The sequence below is a fragment of the Salminus brasiliensis genome, chromosome 21 (assembly GCF_030463535.1).
Source record: "Salminus brasiliensis chromosome 21, fSalBra1.hap2, whole genome shotgun sequence".
Taxonomy (NCBI): domain Eukaryota; kingdom Metazoa; phylum Chordata; class Actinopteri; order Characiformes; family Bryconidae; genus Salminus; species Salminus brasiliensis.
In genome coordinates this window covers 31,766,659-31,784,751 of record NC_132898.1, presented here as the reverse complement: position 1 = coordinate 31,784,751, position 18,093 = coordinate 31,766,659, and the positions used below count along the sequence as shown (strand labels likewise).

The 18,093-nt window shown below is 45.4% G+C and overlaps 1 protein-coding gene across 2 annotated transcripts in view; it reads right to left on the bottom strand.

The window, feature by feature from the left end:
- The window catches only part of foxp4 (forkhead box P4), a 177,656-nt gene that overhangs the window by 23,381 nt on the left and 136,182 nt on the right, over window positions 1-18,093 (bottom strand). For both annotated transcript variants that reach the window (XM_072666560.1, XM_072666561.1), the window contains exons 10-11: window positions 8,064-8,151; window positions 2,699-2,782 (exon numbers count right to left, since the gene is read on the bottom strand). In XM_072666560.1, coding sequence (XP_072522661.1) covers window positions 2,699-2,782; window positions 8,064-8,151 — 172 coding nt within the window. The remainder of the gene's footprint in view (window positions 1-2,698; window positions 2,783-8,063; window positions 8,152-18,093) is intronic.

Below are 18,093 nucleotides of genomic sequence, written 5' to 3'. Positions count from 1 at the left end.
CTCTCCCTTTCTCTCCCTTTCTCCTCCTATATCTCTCTCCCTTTCTCCTCCTATATATCTCTCCCTTTCTCCTCCTATATATCTCTCCCTTTCTCTTTCTATATCTCTCTCCCGTTCTCCTCCTATATCTCTCTCCCTTTCTCCTTCTATATATCTCTCCATTTCTCCTTCTCTCTCCCTTTCTCCTCCTATATCTCTCTCCCTTTCTCCTCCTATATCTCTCTCCCTTTCTCCTCCTATATCTCTCTCCCTTTCTCCTCCAATATCTCTCTCCCTTTCTCCTTCTATATCTCTCTCCTTCTCCTCCTATATCTCTCTCCCTTTCTCCTCCTATATCTCTCTCCCTTTCTCCTCCTATATCTCTCTCCCTTTCTCCTCCAATATCTCTCTCCCTTTCTCCTTCTATATCTCTCTCCTTCTCCTCCTATATCTCTCTCCCTTTCTCCTCCTATATATCTCTCCCTTTCTCCTCCTATATCTCTCTCCCTTTCTCTTTCTATATCTCTCTCCCGTTCTCCTCCTATATCTCTCTCCCTTTCTCCTTCTATATATCTCTCCATTTCTCCTTCTCTCTCCCTTTCTCCTCCTATATCTCTCTCCCTTTCTCCTCCTATATCTCTCTCTCTTTCTCCTCCTATATATCTCTCCATTTCTCCTTCTCTCTCCCTTTCTCCTCCTATATCTCTCTCCCTTTCTCCTCCTATATCTCTCTCCCTTTCTCCTCCAATATCTCTCTCCCTTTCTCCTTCTATATCTCTCTCCTTCTCCTCCTATATCTCTCTCTCTTTCTCCTCCTATATATCTCTCCCTTTCTCCTTCTATATCTCTCTCCTTCTCCTCCTATATCTCTCTCTCTTTCTCCTCCTATATATCTCTCCATTTCTCCTTCTCTCTCCCTTTCTCCTCCTATATCTCTCTCCCTTTCTCTCTCCCTCTCACTATCTGTCTTTCTCTGTATACCTCACTCTCCCTTTCTCTCTCTCTTCCTCTCTCCTGTTATATCTCTCTCCCTATCTCTCTCCATTTCCCCTTCTATATCTCTCGCCCTTTCTCTCTCACTATCTGTCTTTCTCGCTCTCTCTCTCTCTCTTTCTCCTCCTATATCTCTCACCCTTTCTCCTTCAATCTCTCTCTCCAGGCCGTTGGGGTCACGACCGGGCCCCGCTCCCCATTAGCGCGTAATGGCAGCCAATCCAATGAATTTGTCACCAAACAGGAGATGCGGCCTACTTTTCCCGCCCCCCCTTCCTCCTCCTCCTCCGCCGTCATTTATATCCCTCCCCCGAATTAAGACACTCCACTTCATAATTGACAATTAATTTCAACATCTTCATATTTTAATAAGTCTCCTCATCAATCTTGCCATGAAATATTCATTAGATACCTAATAATTGTGTGCTGGGGGTTGGCAGCTGCGGGAAAAAAAAATCTAGGCCTGAAAATGAAGGCTTTGTGTTAACTAGGAGGATCCCTCACTTCACTTTTCTACCCTTCACCCTCACACACCACAACACACACAGAAACACAGGCTCTGGACCACCCTGAGTCCTGCAGAACCAGACAGTCCAGTCCAGCTGTAGCTGATTTGAGTATCCTTAACAGTCTGAGCTGGTGTTTCAGCTGGACTGGAGGGAGGGGTCTGTTTGAGCGCATAATTAATTACCGAGTAAGTGTGTGTAGTTAGATAATCAGTAAACAGTTACTGCATGCTGTGGAAGGCAACAGAGCGGCAAGATCTTTCCATCGCTCTCCAGAAACAAACAGTCTCCAGCTGTATGGACCGATAGTTCCTCAGAGCGCCAACAGAGTGCGCCCTTCAGACTGCAGACATGCATAACTCGTGGCACTCTTACAGGCCGGGTACAGCTTAGTTCTCTTAACTCTCATATGTTTGGTTCTGCATCTCAGTTTGGTCTGTTTTGCCTCAAAAACGTTGGTACATAAGCTTAAATACTGTGTAAGATGTTCCATCTGTGGCTCCTCCCCCTCAACCTGTTTACTGTTTATTCCCATCTGCGGGTTGGAGCACCCCCATAACACTGGAAAAAGGCCTTCCCATTCTCAGACTCCTGATCATGGAGGATTGTGGTGTTTATTAGACTTAGAACTGATGGTTTCCTGTCTCTTTATTAGACAAGCAGGCAGTTAGACAGTCGCTCCACTCTAGAGCAATGAAGCCGTGCACATTCCTGTGTCTGAGAAACAAAGGAAAGGTAAATTTACTCAAAACTGGGCTTGTATGTAGTGTAATTGCACAGCTCTGGACCGGCCCTACGGTCTAACTGCTGCTCATCAAGTGTGAGCAGATCATGTACCCAATTGTCCGCTAGATCCCCAAGCCACTCCCTCTATCTCATGTAATGCTCCCGACACCGGAAAGGGTGTAGGCCGACACATGCACAACCTGCCACCGCCTCTTTTCCAACTGCCGCCGATGCAACATCACCAGCAGGGCCAGCTGTGCTCTCTCAGGCTCCGGCTACTGATGGCAGGCAGCGTGACCTGGGATTCGAACCAGATCTTACATGGTACTCCATCAGTTCCAGCTGCAGCTCATTTACTAATGATTTTTAAGGCTCCGCTGAGATGCAGGAGTAAAAAGTGTGAGTTAGGAGGTTAGGAGAAGTGTGAAGGTTGATAAACGTCTCAATGGACGCATAAATAAAGACCAAGCTGAGGTCACATGGCATCAACTCACAGGTTGGTTGAAAGGCTTTGGCTCCGATGGACGCATGTGCAGGTGGGCCATCATGGCCTGCAGGCGCTCGCTCTCCTTGGCCAGCTGCAAACACACACACACACACACATATATATGCATATAAGTGCCTATACATGACTAACACCACAATACAAATATATCCGTGTTTACTCAGTTCAGCTTCTTCTCAGTGCTTGACAAGGAGAATGCTTGACCACAGGCATTCTCTCTCTCTGGGTGTTAGGCTTTGTTATTGCCTCCAGCAAATCCTCACCCTTCCCGTTCCGAACACACTCCATACTCTCTCTCTCTCTCTTCAAGTTTAAAAGAGGCCTCTTGTGCGCTATTTGGATTTGCAGTATGTATAGCTTGTGAGTAAATGTGCATTTTGAGCTTAGGCAACTCACCAAGGTCACCTCAAAGTTTACTTCCACTTTTCAAAAATATTTTTTATACACTATATGTCCAAATATTTGTAAAAACACCCTTATTACTGAATGCATTCAGCAACTTTAAGCTGCACCCATTGCCAACTGACACAGATAGGCACCATGCCGCCTAATGCCAGGCGAGGCGTGGGCAACAAGGGTATAAAGCCCCCCAGCATTGAGCAGCAGAGCAGTGGAAGAGCTGTGTTCTTTAAAATGATGGTTGGTGCTCCATCCAATACTTTTGGGATGAGTTGGGAAGTGATCATCATCCAACAGACCTTACTTCACTAAAACTCTTGTCGCTGAGTGCAATCAAATCCTCGCAGCAATGCTCCTCTATCTCAAATCTAGTAGAAATCTTCCTTCCCTGGACAGCAGAGACAGTTGCTCCAACAAAAGCAGGATGAGCTCTTTTTAAATTCCCTTGATTTCAGAAGAAACAATACATAAACAAACAGGTGTCCCAATACTTTTGTCAAATGCTTAAAATGTTGAAATCTAAGCTACATAAAACTCCTTGAAGAAATGATCACTTTCCCCCACATATGGGCCCTTTTCAATTGAGCAGAGAAGCAGATGTGCGCGAGAGGAAATGAGAGAATGTGTGAGAGAAAAGGTGAGAGAGCTGGAGAGGAAGAAGGAGACTCCGGATATCTTCCTGAGAGCGTAATTCTGCATTTCTGTCTCGTCAGTAAGCTCACCGGGATGCTCACACATCATCTCTCAGCTCCAGTTACCCACGGCTGGAAGCGAGCCTCTCGTGCTCTCGCGCTCTCTCGCACACACTCTCTTTCTCTCAGACACTTGCCCTGCAGCTGGTCTCATCTCTGTATGACGCTGCTGAACTCTATTTACAGTGTGTCGCTGTGTTAGTGGTGCCTCCAGACTGGAGCCAAAGTGAGAGCTAATGCAGCACCGCGGCACTCAATAAGCTCAGTTCCTCTGTATTTCTATGGTGCTTATAATAACAGACACTGGCACAAGGCAGCTTGAGAGAAATCCAGGTCCAGAGCAAGCTTACGAACACCAGGAGGAACCAGGACAGCGCTGCTATTCGGTGACATTATTAAGGCTTTCTTAAGGACTACATAAGCCTCACGCCAACTGACATAACCAACGACTGCACTTGACACTTCTAATGCCACTGAACATCTGCAAGGGCTATAACAACAGGCTTATGTAGGTGTCTTATTAGATGTAGCCTTATTACCTCTATACACACTATATAGACAAAAGTATTGGGACACCTGCTCGTTCATTGTTTCTTCTGAAATTAAAAACAGCTGATTCTGCTTTTGTTGTAGTAACTGTCTTCATGGAGGATACTTTCTACTAGATGTTGGACATGCATTGCTGTGAGGATTTGACTGCATTCAGCCAACAAGGGTGTTAGCAAGGTCAGGTTGTTGGCTGATAACCACCTTAGCTCATCCCCAACTCCCCAACTAATCCTAAAAAAGTACTGGATGGAGCACCACCACCATCATCCATCATTCCAGAGAACACAGTTCTTCCACAGCTCCACAGCTAAATCCTGGGGGGCTTTATACCCCTCTATACCCCACCATTAGGCAGCATGGTGCCAATAGGGTTATGTAGGTTTATCCACTCTGGAGAGTCCTATTTTATTGGCAGGACTTCTCTACAGGGACGAGACAAGCCGTGAGTGTGTGTATGTGCATTTGCACATCTGTGTCAGCGATGGGTGCAGCTTGAAGCAGCTTAATGCATTCATTAGAAGGGGTGTCCACAAACTTTACCTGTCCATAAAAAAGCATTATTATATAGATATAGGAAACTAGAAGGTACCTTAAGAGGTTCCTCCACAGTTTCAAACTGAAGAACCCCCATAACTTTAACAGTATATGATATACTATATAATATTGTGTATAAGATGGTATATAAATTAATAAAAAAATCATAGTCTAAAGTTTAATTGTTGAAAATAACGCAGGGTATAACGATATTAGCTTCCAGCAGAGGCCTCTGAGCCCACAGTCTCTGACTTCAGCTAAAAAAAGGTCCCCGCTGTTAAACTCTTATTCAAGGCCAATTTCCCTCCCTCTGTTTCCCACTCTCGGCATGTTTGTGTTCTGCCGCTGTGCCCGCCGCTGCTAGCTGCCCGCCACCCTCCGGTCTGTTTACTTGCCCATTAGCTGATCTGTGTTTAATAAGACAGCGGTCGGCACTGGTCAGCCACTTAACAAAGCAGTGGAAAAAGTGAGCCTGTGAGCTACCCGGGGAGTGGGCAGGCTGGCATGGCTGGTTTGGGTTGGCCCGGGTCGGCCTGGCGCTTGGCACGAGGGGCTGGTGGGAGGGGGTGGTCTTGGGTAGATGAGGTGATGGGAAATGTGCTGTGACGGGGGCTGCCTCCTGTGTCACTTCACATCTCCCCGTGGCATCCCTGATGGAGCTACAGCCACCGTTCCGAAGTTTAGAATCATTTGTTAGTAATATGTTTTAATATTTAATTTGATGGTAATGAATGCAGGTTGAAATCAATGGTTTTTGAGGCAAAATGAAACTTTTAAACTTATATAAATAAGTGAAAATAGCTTGTTTTTATTTGTATTGTTTATAATTCACTATTGTGAAATTTCTATGGCAGCCATCTGGATATTAGGACTTCTCTCCAGGGCAGTCTGACCTGGATTTTGAGCTGGTTGGCTGATTCTCTGATAAACACTGGAGCTGTGTGTGCTTGTTTTTCACATTATTTGTCTGTAATTAGATGTAAAAACAATCAAATACTTCAAAATACTCAACTGGAATGAAGCTAAGTTAGGAAAATTGTGTAAAATGTGTTTCATTTCTATAAATAATTGAAAATAGTTTGATTGTTATTAATATTGCTTGTAATTAAGTGTTGTAAAAATAGCAAAAGCACTCAACAGTCATCAAAAATCCTTTAAAATCATCAAATTTAAGGTGTTTTCTAAAAAATATAATCAAGACAATTAAAAAAGACAAGTATTAAAATGTTAAAATGAGAGATTTATGCCCAATTAAGTTCAATATTAAAGAATGTTTAAATCATTAATAAAATCATTATTATTTACTGTTGTGCCGTTTTCTCAAATCTGTGGAGCAAACCAACCTGAAACAACCTGAATCATCTGCAGCCAAGCTGGTCTTCTACTACTGAAAGCCCTGTTTCAAAACTGAAAAGGTTTCCAAACTTTTGAACGGCAGTGAGCCTGGTGGGCTGTAGATTCAGGGGAGGTTATTTTTGGGGCAGAGACAGACATGAGGCACGAGAGACGGAAGAAGCCTCAGTTTTCAGGGCAGTCTGGCAGGCCGGCCGGCCGGGTGGGTGGTGTGGACAGGGGGCTTGGTGTGTGTTATTTGAGGCTGGAAGGCCTGAAATGGCCCATCAGAGTGTAAACACAGCCGAAGGTGTGTGGGTCTGTGTGTGTGTGTGTGTGTGTGTGTGGGGGGGGGGTTGGGGGGGTTTGTCTCGCTGCTTATTTTACAGCTTTATAGGAGAGGAAAGTCCAGGCTTCGGGCACTGGCAGGTTACCTCACTTGTGTCACTGTGCATTAAAGTGTGTGAGAGCACGTGTATGTGTGTGTGTGTGTGTGTGTGTTTGTATGTGTGTGTTTGTGTGAGCGTGTGGTCTTCTCCCAGCCTCCTTCGCCCGTTCTCAACAGCCCGTGGGCTTTTTTACTTAATGTGACCTAACGTGGCTGACCGATGGCTTGTCAGTGTGGGGGCCATCGCCCAGACAGCATCAGTGTCCAGCCTGATCACGCGGCCAGACACTAGATTCCAGCGCTTCCCCCAACAGCGAGGTTAGCTTAACCGCTTTGATGCACGCTAAACGCTTGACTGACAGCTAGACGGATGCGTATTAGCAGCCGAATTGACTCGGAGGTAGCATCTTTGTTTGGCAGAGCGCGGCGCTGGAAGCGAGTGGAGGTGATCGTGCTCGGGCTTTGATGTTATGTGAAGCGATATCGGAGCTGTGGGCTTCAAGGCGCTGGGATGTGAATAATATCTACGACATGGCTGGAGGACTTTCTGGATCACTTTGAAAAGGTTGTCCAGCATATGACCAAACGAGCTCGTCTACAGGTCAGCGTCTATGGCAGCCTTCTCCAGCTCTCTGGACCTCTATGCTTAGAGCACCTTCATTAGATCTGACCTGGTTTTTGAGCTTGGTGGCTGATTCTCTGATAAACGCTGGAGTTGTGTGGGCTTGTTTGTCTCATTATTGGTCAGTAATTAGATGGAGAATACCTAAAAATGCTTAACTGGAAAAAAGGTCAACTAGGGAAGCTATATTAATTCTATGTAAAAGTAATGGTGGGAAACAGTGGGCACTTAAGCTTGAACCTTAATATCTCCATGCAGGTGTGTGTGGATGTGAGATCATTTCTGGGGGTGTGGCCCGGCTAACTTTAAATTCAGGAGCAGAGAAACCATGGTAAGTAATTTTAAGGACATCATTAGGTAAAGATTAATTTAGGGTTTCTAAAATATATACAGGTAAAAGATGATGATTATAGAATTATATTAGATTATATAATATTATATAATAATAAAAAACTACTTACATAATTGCTAGGCTCACTCTATATATTTTTTTATATATTGTATAGAATTTATTATTAATTAATCTTTTAATTTTATTATTAATTAATCTTTTAATTTAAATTAAATATGATTGAGTATATATATATATATATATATATATATACACACACTATAAATAATTTTTTTTTTTTTTTTACATTTATTTAATTTAATCCCCCCCCTCCCTCAAAAAAGGACACTGGGGACTGGCTGGGGGGGTAGGGGTGGGGGGTTAAGTAGGCCTAAGTAGAAGAAGAATTCCAAAAATATCCAGTATTGTAATGAAGCTAATCAATAACCACTCCAGTCAGCTGATTCCCCAGTGCTACCAGTCCTGATGTACCCGAACAGTTCTCACCTGTATCTCCAGCTGCTGAACGACTTGCATCTGCACCCTGCACTGGGCCGTACTACGGTCATCCAGGGCATGCTCATTGTTGAGGTGCCTGAGAGACAGAGAGAGAGACATAGAGAGAGAGAGAGAGAGAGAGGGGGGAGAGAGAGAGAGATCAGCTCAGTGAGGCGATGGGAGGTGAACGTGATAAGGCCTTACACCAATGTAAACTCTGAAACCGCACAAGTGGGAAGAAGAGCTCGCTGTGAGAAAACCCAGGGGCTTAGAGAGAGAAATCTGCCAACATGCTGAGGCATCTGCCACTACGCCATCTGCTACTAGCCCTGTGAGTGTGCAGCGTCTGCCTCCGTTCAACACACACACACACACAAGCATATACACACTCGCTACGGGCCCGCCGCAGAGACGGATCAGGGCGTGTGCAGCGTGTGTTAGTGCTTCAGCCACCGCAGCCTGACAACACACACAAACACGGAGGTCAATCCGGCACCAGGCAGCCCAGTGAGGGCGTCCCGGCCAAGCATGACTTCATATAAACAAACAGCCACATCAAAATCCAGCCACCAGATAGTTGATTATTTTCCCGTTTCGAGAAAGAAGCGCTTCTCTTTTTTTTTGTGCGCCGCTCCTCAGGGCTTTTTACGATGGCCCCTCTGAGGAAACGCTCCACAATAGTGGATTTCCACCCAAAGAAACACTTTTCACAGGCGTATAAACTTGATTTCCTCTAACGTGAAAATAAAAATAATTCGGGGACATGAAAGGGGCCGGCGGCAGACCTTTCAGTGTGCTGTCGCATTGTGTGTGTGTGTTCGGCGAGTGAGGTGCATGTAACAATTCAGTGTCGTGCAATTGTTTTGGGATAAACAAGAGGGGGAAACGACACACACACACACACACACACACACACACACACACACACACACACACACACATACCCTTGTAGGTTTCCCCCTTTAGTTCTAACTGGGACAGTTTATATTTATTAAATAAATAAATAGCCCTAAATCTGTATATATGCAAAACCATAAGCTAAGAATCTTCAAAAGGCCTTTTGCAGCGTTTCTATTGGTCCAATCATCATCCTGAAGGTGTTTAGTATACCTGGTTTCGCCTGGTTGCATGTGTGCTGATTATTTTTTTGAATGGTAAACTGTTCCCTGGTCATCTCGGGTCACATGTTGGCACAGTCTGCTCCATATAAATGATATACATGTAGAGCTGGGCAGTATGATATGATCGTGATACACAATAAGCTTAATAAACACTGATCAGCTGCAGGTTTCATTACTAACAGTGTAATTAGACTGAAGGGTTCATTAGATGAAGAGCAGCAGATGATGAGTATTAATCACTGTATTCAGTACAGGAGAGGATCTGAATAGTAGTTTATAAGAATCTGATACTGATTTATTTAGTCTGTAGTTACGATACTGTAGTTGAGCTGATGTATCGTGATAAATATCGTGTATCGTGAAAAATGTCGTTAAATATCGTAATATAATATTTTTTTTACCATATCGCCCAGACATATATACATATATAATATGTAATAAAGCCAGGCGTGGGCTATAGAGGGGTATAAAGCCCCCCAGCATTGAGGAGCTGTGGAAGAACTGTGTTCTCTGGAATGATGGTGGTGGAGCTCCATCCAGTACTTTTCATCCCAGTTGGGGATGATGAGGTGGGGTGGTGATCATCATCCAACATCCTGACCTCACTTGTTTTTCGCTGTTTGTTTTGTGGAATACATATATAATATAATATAATATATAATTTATAAACATATAATATAATATATTATCCAAAAATGTGGAATAAAAAAAGACGTCAGTCCAAACACCTTCCAGCTTTTCGGAAAAGAAAAGCAGTAAAAGCAGGATGTTATTATTTAATTTCATTTTGTTTTGAACCAAAAAAAAAAACCATGCTGCAGGCCATGAACTTAGAGAGTGGGAGTAAGAAAAAAAAACAGCAACTAAAAAAAAAAACACCTGGATATGATATCATTTGTTTTTCGGGGGAACAGTCAGCAAACTCCGACTTGCAATCTCGGAGCGCGGCCGACAGTCATCCAAAGCCATATTTTTCTTCATGAAGCAATCGCGTACCTCTCCGAAAACTAAACAAACAGATGACGAAGGGTGAATATAAGGAGTGAAAAGAGGGGAGAGACGAGGAGGCGGAGGGAAAATAAGCGAGGGATGAAGTCAGGGTGAGAGAAGAGTGGAGAATTTGAGCGATTGACAGGAGAAAGTTGGAAAAGAGGAAGGAAGGGGGGGGGGGTGTATTGCTATAGTGATAGTGAAAAACACACATATAAGAGAATAAAGAAGCTCTGTGTGTGTGTGTGAGTGTGTGAGTGTGTGTGTGAGTGTGTGGTAGCTTTGTCAGCCAGCCTAATGTGTGGAGGGACTGGGCGCTAAACTGTAAATAACCCGGATAGGGCTGGACGGAGGCATGCTGGGAAAGATCACAAGGTCTCCCGCACTTCTCCATCACAGGAAACAAACAGTTTAGACAGCACACACACACACACTCACAAAATTCCAACCCAACTCAACCACAATATTGCCACTGCTCTAGAACGTTCTGTGCCAGTGAGATGGTGTTGACTCTATAATAGGCTGTTAAAAAACAAAGCTCTGGTTCTGTAATCTGATTGGCTGAGTCTTTTAAATATGCAATATCCATAAATATGTTGACATTGATAAAGCGATCGCTTTCCTATGGTACTCCATTGGCTACCATATACTTACCAGGTCTTCAACTGACACTCTCACACACAGCTTGTCTAGTCCCAGTAGAGAAGAAGTACTGCCAATAGAATAGGACTCTCTGGAGCAGAGAAACATCATGAACCTATTGACACCATGCTGCCTAATAATGTCAGGCGTGGGCTAGTAGAGGGGTATAAAGCCCCCCAGCATTGAGCTGTGGAGCAGTGGAGGAACTGTGTTCTCTGAAATGATGGTGGTGGAGCTTCATCCAGTACTTTTGCATAGGATTAGTTGGGGAGTTGAGGATGATGAGGTGGGGTGGTGATCATCATCCAACATCCTGACCTCACTTGTTTTTCACTGTTTGTTTTGTGGAATGCAATCAAATCCTCACAGCAATGCGCAGCAAATGCAACCAGAAGCCTCTAGAAAGTGTCCTCCCCTAAACAGTAAAGACAGTTACGGCAAAAAAAAATCCTTAATGTTAGAAGAAACAATGAATAATGAGCAGGCGTCCCAATACTTTTGTCCGTACAGCGTAAGTGAGAGGGCACATGCTCAGTAATGGTGTATTGCTATATTTCCGCTTTGCAGTCTCCAATGGAAAACTTTGGGAACAATGTGGATGGAGTGGAAAGTTGTAGGGCATGAAAACTTTGTCGTCGAATGCATCCGTATTAGCGTGACCACACGCGGCATCTGCTGCTCATGTGACGGCACACCTGCTGAGGCCATACGACCCTGAGGTCAGGGGCCGTGAGAGTGTCCAGGGAAGCGAAAGGGAGGGAACCGAGCCGTGTTTGGACATCCCTCCACAGAAATATAAGTTAAAGGCGTTCTTCTTCAGGCTTCTAAGCTCCATAAAGCATGTTTTCTCTGGGGTCTGAGGATTACTTTATCCCAAGGGGAGAATCCCCACGGTAAAAACGCAAGGCTACATCAGACACCACCTCCCCTTCCAGCCCTGTCACTGACTCATATCTCATAATTGCTCATCTACAAATCATACGCCCCCGCCCCCTCTAACTCACTGCCTAAATCTCCCCTGATAACTCTGCCCATCGGGGGAATTCCTGCGCTGTGTTTTCCAACATCACGGTCAGTGGTGTGGGTGGACGACGGGACCGGATCCTGAAGTAATGACAGCGCATCGCTGAGTCTGAGAGTCCGACAGGTGGGCGAGAAGAGTTTTAAAAAGCTCATTTCCCCCAAACCCAGAGGCACTCGGTCTACATGAACAGGAGCAGGTGTCCCAATACTTTTGTCCATGTAGCGTATCAGCAAAGACGTGTTTGATATAATACATGTTCCAATACTTTTGTTCATGTAGTGTATCAATCAAACTTAGCTGATACACTACATGGACAAAAGTATTGGGACACCTGCTGCTGTTCATGTAGTGTATCCGCCAAGACAAAAGAATTGATACACTACATGAACAGGAGCAGGTGTCCCAATACTTTTGTCCACATAGTGTATCAGCCAAGACATGTTTGATACACTACATGGACAAAGGTATCGATACACTACATGAACAGGAGCAGGTGTCCCAATACTTTTGTCCATGTCATGTATCAGCCAAGACATGTTTGATACAATCCATGGACAAAAGTATTGGGACACCTGCTCCTGTTTGTTCCTGATTCTGTCCAAATCAAGCGAGTGTCCACGGAAGGAGCACTGCTGTGAGCAGGATGCTGGAAGATCTCCACCCCACCTCCTCAACTCATCCCATATAAACGTCCTAGATGAAGCACCATCTCACCATTCCAGAGAACATCCGTTCAGTACCACCGCTCCACAGCGCTGCCCCACGTCTGGCATTAGGCAGCATGGTGCCAATAGGTCCTATTAATTCTACTGGCAGTTCGTTCTTCTTCTCTACAGGGACTAGACAAGCTGTGTGTGTGCATTTGCACATCTGTTTCAGCAATGGGTGCAACTTTTCTTCATACAGCTGATTAGAAGGTATTTTGGGAGGGCCCAGTGGGGCCCCCAGACATGTCTTGGCTGACTGTCCATCATATTGTGGGAAAATCTGATTGGTTTAAACCCAGGCTTCACACCCGTCCCCTAATCTCTCCAGATTTCCTAAGTTTCTCCGTCTGCCCATTTCCGCGGTGATGGACGTGCGGCATTATTGTCCAGGGCGCTTTTTTTTTTGCTTTGGTCTTGCGAGTGCGAATGGCGAGGAGGCGGTCATTCTCTGCAAGAAATTAAACGAAAACAATGATGTCACCCCCTACGCTAACCCAGGCGCAGATAGCAGATTTTTCCCGCAAGCAAATAATGATAAAAACATGATCTCACCCCTCGCTTTCCCCCTCTCTCTCTCTCTCTCTCTCTCTCTCTCTCTCTCTCTCTCTCTCTCTCTCTCTCTGTCTCTCTCTGTCTCTCTCTCTGTCTCTCTGTCTCTCTCTCTCTCTCTCTCTCTCTCTCTGTCTCTCTGTCTCTCTCTCTCTCAACAGAAGGACACACCACAAGCTTTATGGCACATAATAAACAGTAGCCGCATTTTTTCCAAGGGATCCGACAATGAGGTACTGTTTACTCGCTGCGCCCCGACCGGGATCTAAGCAGCATTTACGACAGCTTAAAAAAAATCTAAAAAAAAAAAAAAAAAAAAAGAAGTGCCACAGGCCGGCCCCGACAAAAGGCCTGAGTACTCTAACACATGTAGTCGCGGCATGCCAGAGAAAATTGAACATCATTAAAGAGCTCAGGGGCGAAAGAGAGAGAAATAGAGAGAGAGAGAGAGGGGAGGAGAGGGAGACGGACAGAGGAAAGGAAAAGAGAAAAAAGGGAGAGAGAGAGAGAGAGAGTAAGAGAGCGCGAGAGAGCGCGAGAGAGCGCGAGAGGGAGGGAGATTAGCAAGGAGTGAGTGTTTTATCATACTTGAGCTGCTCTATAGGGGAAGAAGGGGACGGGCAGAGCTGCTACAAGTGGCAGACGGCCAGCTGGAGCTACAGAGGAGAAAAAGAGAGAGAGAGAGAGAGAGAGAGAGAGAGAGAGAGAGAGAGAGAGAGAGAGAGAAGTGAGTGACAAAGCACGAGAGGGCAGAAAAAGTATGTGAGTGAAAGAAGGAGAGAGAATGAGAGGAAAAAGTGAGAGAGACAAGACAGACAAAACAGAGAGAGAGAGCTAGACAGAGAGATAAAGAGAGAGAGAGATAAAGAGAGCGAGAGAGAGAGATAAAGAGAGAGGTAGACAGACAGAGAGAAAGAGATATAGGCAAAGAGATGAGAGAGAGACATACATAAATATATATATAAATATATATATATATATATAGAGAGAGAGAGAGAGAGAGAGAAAGGAAGTGAGTGACAAAGCATGAGAGGGCAGAAAAAGTACGTGAGTGAAAGAAGGAGAGAGAATGAGAGGAAAAAGTGAGAGAGACAAGACATGAAAAAGAGAGAGAGAGCTAGACAGAGAGTTAAAGAGAGAGAGAGAGCTAGACAAAGAGATAGAGAGAGAGAGAGAGAGAGATACAGAGAGAGATAAGAGAAAGGTAGACAGACAGAGAGAAAGAGAGATAGATAGAGAGCGAGAGAGACAAAGAGAGGCAAAGAGATGAGAGAGAGACATATATATATATATATAAATAGAGAGAGAGAGAGAGAAAGGAAGAAAACTACACCACATTCTCTCTCTCTCTCTCTCTCTCTCTCTCTCTCTCTCTCTCTCTCTCTCTCTGACAGTGATGAGTAAAATGCGCTGGCTGGGTCGTGGAGCTCAGGACTGACAGCATTATCTGTCACCCCCCCCCACCCCCACCCCCCCATTTCCCCCCTATCCCTTTCTCCGCGTGCCCCTGGGCTATGTGAAATGAGACACCGCGCAACCAAACAACAGCTTTGCTCTTAAAACTTTCCCAGACTCCCCGGCTCTTTGATGTGTGTGTCAGCGGGCCATCATCTCTCTGCTCCTGCTCCTCAGGCCCGTCGCCAGGGACGACGGCAGCTCATCTGCATGGGCCGGAGCGGCGGCCTGTCAGTGCGGGCAAACCCCAGAGGGGGCGGAGCGCCGGAGCCACAGGCTGAGTGTGTGTGTGTGTCTTTGAGCGCTGGACTGTGAGTGTGTGTGTGTGTAAGTGTGTGTGTGTGTGCTCATTTGGTCTAAGAGGGAGAACACACTGACCTGTGCAAACCTGTTCAGCGCTCGGTGGTTAGCGGCATGAGCGGGATTCAAACCCGCGATCCAACAAACACATACATAAACAAACTAAACAAAACACTAGTAAGGACAAAAGTATTGGGACACCTGCTCATTCATTCTTTCCTCATAAATCAAGGGTATTAAAAACAATGGATCCTGTGGATCCACCTCATCATCCTCAACTCTCCAACTCATCCCATCCAAAAGTCCAGGATGTAGAACATCCACAGTTCCACTCCACCACAGCTCTCAATGCTGGGGGGCTTTATACCCCTCCAGCCCACGCCTGGCATTAGGCTAGGCTGCTCCAGAGAGTCCTATTCTATTGGCAGCACTTCTCTTCAGGGACTAGATAAGCTGTGTGTGTCAGCAATGGGTGCAACCCAAAGTAGCTGAATGCATTCTTTAGAAGGGGTGTCCACAAACTTTTGGACGCGAACTGAATTGTTGATATTTCCCTGTTACTATCCGGCTGCTTTTTCGATATTGTGGCGAATCAGAGCCCTAAAGCCTAGAGATAAGAAGACCCTCAGAGCGAGGGTCTTCCTATTGCAATAATAACGATTACACCTAGGCTTTGCAACAATCGCCATTGTTATTGTGATTAGGCCTCGGTGGTAATACTATACTGTAATACTGTACTGTAATACAGTCATACATCCCAGGCCTCTTCTTTGTGTTCAGGGGGCTCTGTAAGGCCTTTGGGGGCAGCAGCAGCACCACCAGCTACAGCAGCTGCAGCAGTAACAGTAGCAGAGTGAGTCACCCTCACATGACAAGCAGACGTGTCAGACCCCTCCACTGTGAAGTCTCATTATTTTAACACACAAAGACAATGGTGCTGTTTACCAGCCCATCCACGCTCTGATCTACCCCCCCCCTTTATCTCCACAACCCCCCCCCCTCCACTGTGCACCCCGCCATCCCTAAAGACCCCCAACCTCTACACAAGACTGAGGGATGGAGAGAAAAACAGAGGAAAACGAGAGAGACAGAGTTGAGCCGGGTGGAGAGGGGGTGGTGTATGTGTGTGTGTGTGGGGGGGGGGGGGGGGTCTTTTTGATGTCTTTTCTAGCGTCCAAGAAACAAAGGGGTCTAATTGTAAATGAGCTAATTAAGTAAACCGCTAACGAAGCATGAAAACAATTTGCTTGACCCGACGGAGGAGCCAGAGAGGGACGCTTGGGAGAGAGAGAGAGAGAGAAAGAAAGAGAGAGAGAGAGAGAGAGAGAGAGAGAGAGAGAGAGAGAGAGATAATCAGGGCCTGACAGCAGTGAGGAGTTATAGGCAGCTACCTGACAAGATACACACACACACACACACACACACACACACACACACACATAGAAACAGCGGATAGGGCAACAGAAAGGAAAAGGGGCTTGAAGGGATATGTCACTATGGTTACTCATTGGGGCATGACCTGCAGACATGTGCACACCGGCTTCCTGGAAGAAAGCAAGAAAGCATTAAGTGCAGCTTTGGGGGGAAAGTCATGGGAGAAGCCGAGCTGGAGCTGAAAAGTCAAAAAAAAAAAAAAAAAAAATAGAAAGCCGCTGGTGGACGGACTAGACTAAGCTTCCACATCAGGATCGGGTTTCTGATGCTGCCACCTTCTCCATTCATCACCCTGAGCTTTTTTATTGGCTGAACGAAAGCTTCACTGCAAGGCGTGCTGATACTGTACCAGGGGTTCATTATGAGGGGGAGTACCTCGGATTCCCAGCTTTCAAACATGGCACTGCTGCTGCTTTACAGAGGTCACAGTAAGGGTGGGTGATTTGGTAATATCACAATACCTGATATTTTCAAAATTTTGGAAATTTCACAAATAACTGAAATATTAACAATATTTATTTATATATTTTTAAACCTAACTTGGTACTACCAATTAACCCTAATTAACACTAGCAACGCTCCCAACACCAAACACCAACCAACCCAGCTCTGACGCACCAGCTAACAGACGCCTGTGCCGGCCAACATGGCTTTAAGAACGATAAGGGGGGAGAGAGAGAGCAGCATCTACCCACCAGGAGAGAGAGCACAGCCTGAGAGAGTTGTGCTCTCTCAGACTCCGGCTGCTGATGGCAAAGCGGCACGGCTCGGGATTCGAACTCACGACCCTCCTGGGCCATAGTGGCAGCGTGGCACATAGACTGCTCAGCCACTCTGAGCTCGAAATAATTATTTTACCAACTACCAACCAATCAGCTTCTTGCATTTCCTCCTCTTTTTTTCTATACGAATCAACAGCCTGTTTTTGGTTACTGTGCCTTTAAGAATGATATATGCAAATGAGCTCTATTCTGACTGGCTGCCTTGTGTTGTATTGAAGAAAGCAGGCTGAAACACTAAAATGCAGTGATGTAATTTATCACAATAACAATAACATACCATCATATTGCCGATATAACGATGCACACAATATGGACAAAAGTATTGGGACGCCTGCTCATTCATTGTTTCTTCTGGAATCAAGGGTATTAAAAAGAGCTGATCCTGCTTTTGTTGAAGTAACAGTCTCTACTGTTCAGGGAATTGGGAACGCATTGCTGTGAGGATTTGATTGCATTCAGCAACAAGAGCATAACAGAGTATTGGCAGTAAACTAAAAGTCGCTAAATGCAGTCATTAGAAGGGGTGTCCACAAATATTTGGACACATTGAGTGTATGTGAATGACAACCGCTGGTGTTCCCCTTTAAATGGTGACAGGAGGACACGGTCAGTGTGTATTCTGACAGCGGTGTGTGTTTCTAACACAGCTGCCCTTCGGTTGTACACAGTGTTCAGTCCCACAGCGGCCGAGAATCTCTCACTCCTCCACCAGCAATAATCTCCCGCTCCTCCACCTCACTGTGGAATTCATCCCTCTCTTTTCTGTTCAAACATCACACCTGCAGACAGATCCCGCTCTCTCAATTGTGCTCCTTCTGGTTCTCCTGCTTGTGTGTGTTTACGTGTCTGTGTGTGAGTGTGTGTGTGTGTGTGTGTGTGTGCTCACACACAGGCAAGAGTGACAGAGAGTGCTTATTTTGTCACTGAGATGCAAGTTAAACAGATCAAGAGCAATGGAATAAGACGGCAGTGACTGTTGACAATGGGTGCATGACAGTAAAGGTCTGGTCATTTTAATAATTACAGTAATTTCAG